This window comes from Microtus ochrogaster, unplaced genomic scaffold (genome assembly GCF_000317375.1).
Source record: "Microtus ochrogaster isolate Prairie Vole_2 unplaced genomic scaffold, MicOch1.0 UNK108, whole genome shotgun sequence".
NCBI classification, from domain to species: domain Eukaryota; kingdom Metazoa; phylum Chordata; class Mammalia; order Rodentia; family Cricetidae; genus Microtus; species Microtus ochrogaster.
In genome coordinates, this window is record NW_004949206.1 from 945750 (window position 1) to 955868 (window position 10119).

A 10119-nucleotide genomic window follows, 5' to 3' on the forward strand; every position below is an offset into this window, starting at 1 on the left:
GCTCCAAAGCCACAGAGAAACCCTGTCTCGAAAAAACTAAAAAAAAAAAAAAAGAATCTAGAGCTATTGGACCAAGCAGTGATTTAACTGATACAGTTTCTGTGTGATTATTTCGAGTCTAAGCTAGCTAGGAGGCCGGGATGAACAAGCAACTCCCTCCTACAAGTGCTGTATAAAATAATATCTTTATACTGTGTTAAATCATGCTGTTAGTAGAGGATCGACTCTCATGAGCCTTCTTTACCTCCCTTGACAGAATCTGATCATTTATCAGACCAAGGGCAAGTATAAAACTAAAAAATAAACAAACTATATTACATTAACAGTTGTCTGTGGTCACTAACTTTTAAAAATTTAAACCTAAGGCTTTATTTAAGATTTGACATCCTTAAAATTTAGAACACTTTTAGATTTGAGCTTAAGAAGACTCTTCTATTGGACAACAGGTTATTCAGAAGTACCTGAGAAATATTACAGAAAACCCTGACAGAGAAAACACTTGATTTTTGCCATCTAAGTTTGAAAATATATATTTAGCAGATAATGTAAATGAAACAAAAATGTATAATATCAAAGCATAATAGTTTTATGCAAGAAGAACTTGCTGGAAAGTTCTACTTTTTACTAACTTTTGTAGACAACCTGATGTCACAGATTCTCAGGCTGTACCAAAAATATTTTTAGGTGATAACTTTCAAATAATCTAGTTTTTATTTATTGCATTTCTGGCTTAACCTCGTCTGACTTCCAAGGAAATTTGAGAAACATGTGGTTTATATTTGCATTCCCTTGCTTTCTCTTATATCAGGTTCAGTGTGTCTAGTTTTATGTCTTTGATCCATTTAGACTTGAATTTTATACATGTGATAAATATTGATCTATTTGTATTCTTTTACATGTGGGTATCTAATTTGACCAGCACCATTTGTTGAAAATGTTTTCTTTTTTTTTCCAGTGTGTATTTCTGGCAGCTTTATCAATAATTAGGTGTCCATAGGTGTATGGATTTATCTCTGAGTGTTCAATCCCATTCCATTAATCAATATGTCTGTTTTTATGCTAATACCATGCAGTTCTTATAACTATGGCTCTGTAGTATAACTTGAAATTGGGAATGGTGAGGCACAGCAGATCATTTATTGTTCAGGATTGTTTTAGCTATTCTAGGTTTTTCATTTTTCCATATGAAGCTAAGAATTTTCCTTTCAGTGTCTCTGAAGAATTTTGCTAATATTTTAATGTGGGTTCCATTGAATCTGGAGATTACATTAGGGCAGATGGCCATTCTTACAATGTTAATCCTAATAATGTAATCTTTCCATATTTTTATATGTCCTTCAATTTCTTTCTTTAAAGATTCAAAGTTTTTATAGTAACTCTTTCACTTGTTCGATTAGAGTTAATCCAAGATATTTTGCATTATTTGAGGCTATTGTAAAAGTTGTTTCCCTGATTTCCCTATCAGTCCCTTTATTATTTATATATAAAAGAGTTACTTATTTTTGTGAGTTAATCTTGTATCCAGCTACTTTGTTGAAAGTGTGCATCAGCTGTAGACATTTCCTGGTGGAATTTTTATGTTGAATTATGTATACTATCCTATCATCTGCAAATAAAGATACTTTATTTCTTCCCTTTCAATTTTTATCCTCCTGATCTCCTTCAGTTGTCTTATTGCTCTGGCTAAAACTTCAAGTACTATACTGAGTAGATACAGAAAGAGTGAACAACCTTGCCTTGTTTCTGATTTTAGTGGAATTGCATCGAGTTTCTCTTGAAACTTTTTCGGTACATGTTGGCCAAAGGCTTGTTATAATCTGTTTGTTATGTTTAGATATGTCCCTTTTATCCTTAATCTCTAGAGGACTTGTATCATCAAGGGGTGTTTCCATTTTCAAGTCTTGAAGAGTTCTAATTATTTCCTTACACTGTTTGTATTTTCCTGGATTTCTTTAAGGGATTTAATCATGCCCACTTAAGGACCTCCATCATCTTCATACAGACGGCTTTAAGATCTTTCTTCTTGTGCTTCTGCTGTGTTGGGATATTCAGGGCCTGTTGATGTAGGATAGCTGTGTTCTAGTAAAGACATATTGCTCTGAGTATATTGACCGTGTTTTTATGCTACCCTTTAGGGATGTGGGATTGGATTGATTATAGGCTAGGTGCTGGGATTAAAGGCGTGTGCCACCACCACCCAGCGACACAATGATTTCAATAGGCTCTTTATTAGTGAGTTCTTTAACATGGGTCATTTCCATCATTATGTTTATAATTTCTTGTAAATAAGGAGTTACAGATTGTTGCATAAACTTATACATGAATGAATTTCTGTAATACCATTACCTTGTTGACGTATATTTCTAGCTGGAGATAAAGAGGAAGGAAAGAATGATAAATAATTGATGAGAAAGTAAGGGATTGATTCTGAGTTACTGCTTTAGCAGCAGACTTATTTAATCATCTAAAATTCTGCTCAGCTTTCTATAGGACTTCATCACAAAATCTCGACAGTCCCAGTTCTGTTGAGATTTTCATTGAACAGGGTTTTTATTTCTGATATGATTTTTTAAATAATATTCTGGTTGCTAAAATTACTGGTATATTTTTCTTTCCTCCAGTTAGAAATAATGGTTTGCTGGTTTTTTGTTTTTTTTTTTTTGAGTTGGGTTTCATATCTTACACCCAGTTCTTCTCTATTCTATTCTTTGTGTAAAATGTCTTTATTACCTGTGATGTAATGGACAATTTCTCTGATTTTTATATATATAGGTTACCTCCAATTATGATCTTTAGTGTTGTTTGAGTGCATGACCTGTGATATTTTGTAACTTTCTTCAAGTGAACTTCCTTCTCCATGAATTTTAAGAGCCAACATTTCTGGGTGTAGTGATAAGATCCAGCTTTTTTCTTTCATCACTCTAAATTCATCCTTCCATGCTTTCCTGTCAGTAAGAATGTTGATAAAACCTCTGGTATCTTTTTCATTTTGGGGTTCCTTTATGTTGTTTAGCACTATTTGTAACCGGATTGTCTTCATTTTAGCTTGTTCCTTTTGACACCTTGATGTGAATTGTCAAGAAGAGTGCCAGTCCTTGTTCCTAAGACCGAGAAGAGCAACAGAAAAAAATGGATGGTTCTCCTGTAGATGCTCCACAGGTCAGTGTCATGTCCACATTTCTTTGAAAATAGTTTTTTGTTTTTGGATGGTGTGGGCCCTCTACTGGACAAGCCACAGCAGCCCTGGAAGCTCAGTGTGTTTATTATACACAGCTGGATAAGGAGGCAAGTTTGCCTCATCTCAGGAGGAGCTGTTTCTCTGAGGGATGTCTTCAAGTAGTAAATATCCCACGGAGAAAGCCATGCATCCCAGGAGGAAAGCTGTTTATTATGGAGAGAAAGCTATGGTGGGCATTTTCTGCACAAACTGTCCACATTCAAACTGAGATCCAAGGAAGGCTTTGCCATTCCTATGAGCTTTGACACTCCCACAGGGCTGAGACATTGGCCCTTGACATGCCAACTCACACATCTACAGCACACACCCACTCAGGACTTATCACACTCAGGGCTTCCTCCATGCTCCCCATTGGAGACACTGGAAAGATAGAAAAATCTCCCTCGGGGAAGAAATTGGAATTAACCAGAACTGAAGAATGTGTCTGACTGCTTCCTTTTTACTTCTATTTTCTCCAAAGTCAGGTTTCACCCCATTAAGAGCTCATATCTCCAGGCTGCCACATTCAACCCTTCGGAAGACAGAGCCTATGTCCTGAAGATCAGGATCTCAACAAAGCCTGGGAATGAGGGAGAGAGGTTCCCTGAGCCAAGGCTGCAGCCATTAAGCTGTGTAGAGAGAGACAGCAACAGCAGGGCAGTCTGGGATGACACAAACAATGCCTTTAGGGAGATCAGCGGTATGGAGCATTAGAAGGCAGAAAAGTGACATCGATAAAATCTATGAGGACCATACATAATCACAGACATGACCATTTCTTTAAAGTTTTAAAAAAAAGCTATTATTGCAAAAACAGTCGGGGTGTTATGCATAATTTAAAACTATAGGCAAACACAAACAAAATTTTACTTATTTTTAAAGATATATAGATAAAAATGAAAGGATAAATTTTTTAAAAAAGAAAGCAAAGTGAATACTTTTTGGTGGGATCCGCCAAGGTAGGCCACTAAGGAAACACACAACATGCAACAGAGTTTGTGCAAGAGGTTTATTAGGGGAGGGAGAAAGGGAAAATATGAAAGACTTGTTGGAATGGGGACAAGAGGCGGCAAGAGAGAAAAGAGGAGATAACAGAAATGAGACAGGAGAGCAAGCTATACTCTGGTGGGCACTTTTAAAGGGTGCACATGTCATATAGCTGACAGCGGAAAGGCACCTGATGACAGGTGATGATGTAACTGTAATGATTATTAAAGATTGCTGCAGGTCCCCAAGTGGTGGTAGTGGGCCCTGAGAGCCCCCAGCCCCAGGCAGGGGCAGCTGCAGGTCCCTGAGCTGTGGTTGGTCCCGGGCAGGGAGACACACAGAGGACATGCGGCCATGGGCAACACATGCTACAAGTCCCCAGCAGCTTGCTGTGGAATCCCAGCAGCAGCAGACAGTGGGTCCCGGGAGCAGCCAGTCCTACGCAAGGACTGCGCATGAAGTCAGTGGGAGGTCTCCAAAGGTGGTTTATCCCCGGCAGTGACAAACGACAAATGGATAGGCACACCATGCAGAGTAAGGTTAGATATTTATTAGATGGGTTATGGAGGGGAAGGGAAAAGGGGGGGAGAGGAGGGGGAGAGCTGCCTGTCTGAGAGGGAGAGGGAGATGGAGAGAAAAGAGAGAGACTAAGGCTACAAGCAGGAAGGGAATGGGGGTGGCTTGTCTCTTAAAGATACAGAACATTACAATAACTGTTTTGGTGGGAGAGGCCTTTTGTTGTAAGTTTAAAGCCAAATTTTGTTACAAATTATATACATTTTAAACCATACCCAATAAGTAATTTATAAATTCCGAGGCCAAGATTACAGCATAATCTTCAGATATTATTATTTTCATGAGAGCAAAGTGCAAAGAAATTATAGAGATAAATAATGTTTAGGAGTGAGGAGATAGAGCCTTGCAGGTAAGGGACTTTGGAAGTGTAGCAGAGCATGCCTGTTTAAGTATAAGATATTTGGAGACCTTTTGTCTGTGGCCGTAGCATTTGCTGACCATTTGTGAGAATTTGGAAATCATGTTTGCCAGTTTGGGCCATTGATTTGTACTGAGGCCAAGATATTATCATAAAATCTAAGTTCGTGGAGGAAGAGAGAGTGGCTCACAAAGTGGAAGACTGTGCAAATGTGTTCTTATAAGTTCCAAGAGGAAGTTGGGAGGGAAAACGAGCTGCAGGATTGCAGGTGCAAACAGAGATAGCACAGTGGATCTGCAGTCTGGCTGCAGAGTGAGAGAAAACCAGGAAGGGGCAGAAGGAAAGGGAGCCCATGGATCAGCAGGCCACAAAACCAGAGCCGTGTGGAGAATACAGTGAGCTGGAGCTTAAGCTGTGCGTCTCCCAGGCTTCTGGCAGATGGGAGAAAGCAGAGAGATCTCTACATAAGTGTAGCTGGCCACAGGAGCCAGACAAGCACACATGTCCACGTGGAAAGTAATGCAGTAAGAATGAGATTGTAAAACTCACAGACAAGTGATCCATACATAAAAAAAGAAAAAGAAAGTATAGATTTTTTTTCTCGGATTCTTGACCACTTGGTTCAAGGTACATTGAGCCCAGATTTGATTTGAAAGGAGTGGTCACAGGGTCTCCCAAGGACATGCCAATGGAAGTAAAGTGGTATATGACAGTTCCCAAGGATGCTGCAGAGAGAAGTCCAAATCTTGAGAGCCTCAGGCATCCCCGGTACTCAGGAGGACAGAACACAGTAGGCTCAGGCTGGCAGTACATTGTCACACAAGAACAGGGCCAAGGGCTGCTAGCCCAAGAGAGACACAGTTACCTGGTAGGACTTCGAGAAAAGTGAGAAGGTGAGGACTGTGCATAAGAAATAATGCCGCACATCCAGGAGAATGGACAGAACAGGTAGATCCACAAGAGACCTAATTGTCGGTTTTGAATGGAGGACAAAGCCATCGTTGAACAAGAAAACAGATCTGTTGCAGGTGGAAGCGAGCGAGCAGTTCTCTTATGGGTGGAGTGAACAGGTAGGATAAGCCTATTAAGTCTTTGTACCAATGAAAGAATAAAAAAAGGTGAAGTGGTTGTCTTTCAGTGGCCCTGCCAATGTATTGCAAATACACCACACACAACAGTTAGTGCAAGAGATTCATTGGGGTAGGGGCAGAGCAAAAAGAGTGAAAGACCATGTTGGAGTAAAGATAAGAGGAGGCAAGAGAAACGAGACAAGAGCAAAAATTGTTTTTTAATCGGATCCATGCAAGACTTAAATTCCCTGCCTCTGGTAAAGTGTTTATTTCCTCTGATTTCTTTCTTCCTTTTCTTTTTCGAGAATTCAGATTAAACCTTTAAATTTTGTCACCTACCTAGCACAGCCTTGTCCTCAATGTATCCTCCCACAATACTGTGAGGACCTTTGTTTTCCATGGACTTGAGATCTCTAACTCTAAAAGAGATTCCATTGTAAATGATGAGCAAAGAATTGATGGTGGACTTTTGTCCTTATATAGTAGGAGGAAGAAGGTCTCATGTGCCACATAGGTTGAATTTCAGGGATGACAAGGTTTCTAAAACCATGTTATGAAAGTAGCCCTAGAAACACATGGACCTTTTGGCTTCCCTCACTGAGCAATTTTAGGAAAAGTAGAAATAGAAGAGACTCAGAGTCTTGAATTCTAGTAGTAAATATTTCAGCACCCTAGAGAACACAGATGGCAGGATAAATATGAGTCTTATGTTTGCGGTAAAACTGATTTTTCTGAGAGGACATGCAAATTGCAGTTTAGTGGATACTTTCCTTCATATTTGATATCAGACAGTGATGATACAACTATGGATGTGTTGACATCTGAAAACTAATTGTCTCAGGAGAGGTCCTGATCATATCATGCTTTTGATAACAATGCTCAATGGTAAGTTCTCAAAAGATAAGTATTTTCTTGGTTTTTTGTTTTAATTTTCACACAGTGTTTAAGCAGTCTTTCTCCACCTCTATATTGTGTCATGTGAAATATATTAGGAAGAATTTTCTAGACATATTGATTAGGCTCTATACATAGGGCATAAATTTTCAAACATAAATGAATGTCCTTCTTAATTACATTGCTCTTCTTCTGGAGGAAAAAGGCTATCCTACCCTATATGTTCCTTCCCCTGAAGCTATGTTTTTCATGTGTAGAAATTCTGCAGAGAGATTGCCATGGACAGGTTTCCATTTCTGACTTATAAAGGGAAGTTTTTATTATATATATGAGAGTTCATCTGCATTGGTTTTTTTGTTGTTTGTTTTTTGTTTTGTTTTTTTTGTTTTTCAAGATAGGGTTTCTCTATAGCATTGTTAAAAACTTTTGTCTTTGAATAATGCCCTGCCTCATTTATATCATGAAAGTATCTCTAATTTCTTAGGTCTCTTTTTACCCAGGAAAGCATATTGTCAAGTAGCACATGGTAAATGTGTAATTTTCCTTTGCAGAGTCTGTTGACATTCAGCAATGTGTCTGTGGACTTTTCCCAGGAGGAGTGGGAATGTCTAGACTCTTCTCAAAAGGCTCTTTACATGGATGTAATGTGGGAGAATTACAGCAATCTAGTTTTTATAGGTAAGCATGCATTCCTTGTAGAACTCTTCACTCATCCTTTGTATTTACCTACTTTGTAGTTGTATAAACTCTCTGGCTTATCTAGAGACTTCTAGAAAGTAGGAAAATTCTAATAATAATAAACATAGCTTCATATTTTTAGTCTTCTCAGCAAAAATAACCAAAACTATATAATATATAATCTTTCCAACAGTGTCATATGATTTTTAACCCTAAGTTCAGTGTTCACAGATAATTGAGTATTCAGTTGGAATATTTTGATTTTACTCTTGAATTAAGCTATTCACCTATTTCTGATTTTTAAAAGCATGGAGGCATTTTTGAAGAGAGAAAGAGCTGTTGGTGGTGTGCATGTGGTTAGTTTTGTTCTTTTTTAAATTTTTTTTGAGATATGGTCTCTAGTCCTGGCACTGCATGATTTTAATCCCATTGCCAGGGAGGCTGAAACAAGTGGGTCTGATGAGTTCCAGGTCAGCCTGGATTACATAATGAGTTTCTAGCTGATGAAGGCCACACAGTGTGACTCTTTCAAAAATAAGCAGCAACCAAAAAGGGAAGCATTCTCCATATGATCAGTAGAAGAGCTCCTTTCTCAAAGTACGTCATTGCCCTATCACCGTTTTGTTTAACCTTCTGCAAGGCATGCAGATTAGGTAACAATGAGAAGGCTATTATTGATCCTTGTAGTTCGATGGTGATCAGGGTGCAGGTTCTTCTGTGTATTTATTTAATGATATTGAAATGTAAAAGGTATCTGGTGAGAGTTCTGTTCCTAAGAATTGCCAATTCATTCGTCTTAGAGAACTAAAGGATGCCTCACTCATTGAATGTGTTTAATCGAGTTCCAATCCTTATTAACCCCTAATTGTACTAATTTTCCAGAGAACCATTGTGTATGTGGTAAATACGAGAAAGCCTTGGATCAAGGTTCAAAGCATATTGTCCATCAATATGTGAATACCCAAGAGAATTCTTACAAATGTTATAAGCTTGGAAAAATGATTCATAAATCCTCCCAAGTTGTGCCTAATAACACAAGTGATACTACAGAAAACTGCAAGGAGTACAGAAGTGGTAACCAGAGTGATGCCTCTAATGAATCATCAAACCCTAAGGGATATAAAAATGGGATCACCGCAGAAGAACAATATAAAGATTATGGGGAGTGTTTAAATTTGTGCCCTATCATTAGCCAATATCAACGAATCCAGACTGGAAAGAAAGAACACAAAAATACAGAGTATGATGAAGTTTTTAACTCTAAACATAAACTAAAGGTGAAACAAATCCATAGGGGAGAAAAACCATACCAATGCAGGAAATGTGGGAAATGTTTCAGGACCTATTTGAGCCTCCGTAGACATCAGAGACCTCATCCTGGAGAGAAACACTACAAGTTTACAGAATGTGGTAAGTCCTTTCTCTATTTGTCACACCACAAAGTACATTACAAAATCCATTATGGAGAGAAATCCTACAAATGTACAGAATGTGGTAAGTGCTTTTATCATTCATTGGGACATCATACTGGAGAAGAGACTTACAAATGTAATGATTGTAGAAAACCCTTCATCTGCTACTTAGGTCTTAAAAAACATCAGAATATTCATGGAGGAGAGAGGACTTATGAATGTAAACAATGTAGTAAGTCCTTCTATACATTGTCACACCTTGAATACCATTACAGAACCCACAGTGGAAAGAAACTTTACAGATGTAATGAATGTGGTAAATCCCTTTCCACCTCCTCTGGTCTTCAAAGACATCAAAGAATTCATACAGGAGAGAAATCTTATATATGTGGTGAATGTGACAAATGCTTTATCCAGAAATCCCAGCTTAAAACACATCAAAAAACTCATACAGGAGAAAAAACTTACAAATGTAGTGAATGTGGGAAATCCTTTACTGTTGGCTCATCTCTTAGAATACATCAAAGAATTCACACGGGAGAGAAACCTTACAAATGCAGTGAGTGTCACAAATGCTTTATCCAGCAAGCCCACCTTAGAAGACATCAGAAGACTCATACAGGGGAGAAACCTTACAAATGTAGTGAATGTGAGAAATCCTTTACCGTGGGCTCAGATCTTAGAATGCATCAGAAAATTCATACTGGAGAGAAACCATACAAATGCAGTGAGTGTGACAAATGCTTTATCCAGAAAGCCAAGCTTAAAAAACATCAGAGAATTCATACAGGAGAGAAGCCTTACAAATGCGCTGAATGTGAGAAATCCTTTACCGTTGGCTCAGATCTTCGAACACATCAGAAAATTCATACTGGAGAGAAGCCTTACAAATGCAGTGACTGTGACAAATGCTTTATCCGGAAAGCC

At 38.3% G+C, this 10119-nt stretch overlaps 1 protein-coding gene across 1 annotated transcript in view; it reads left to right on the forward strand.

Annotated features, from left to right (window-relative positions):
- The first annotated feature begins 4852 nt into the window (after positions 1 to 4852).
- Positions 4853 to 10119, forward strand: part of LOC101998215 (zinc finger protein 345-like) — an 8845-nt gene continuing 3578 nt past the window's right edge. Inside the window, exons 1-3 of the mRNA XM_026778145.1 lie at positions 4853 to 6208; positions 7654 to 7780; positions 8663 to 10119. Of these exons, the coding sequence (XP_026633946.1) occupies positions 6074 to 6208; positions 7654 to 7780; positions 8663 to 10119 (1719 nt within the window). The 5' untranslated portion in view covers positions 4853 to 6073. The remainder of the gene's footprint in view (positions 6209 to 7653; positions 7781 to 8662) is intronic.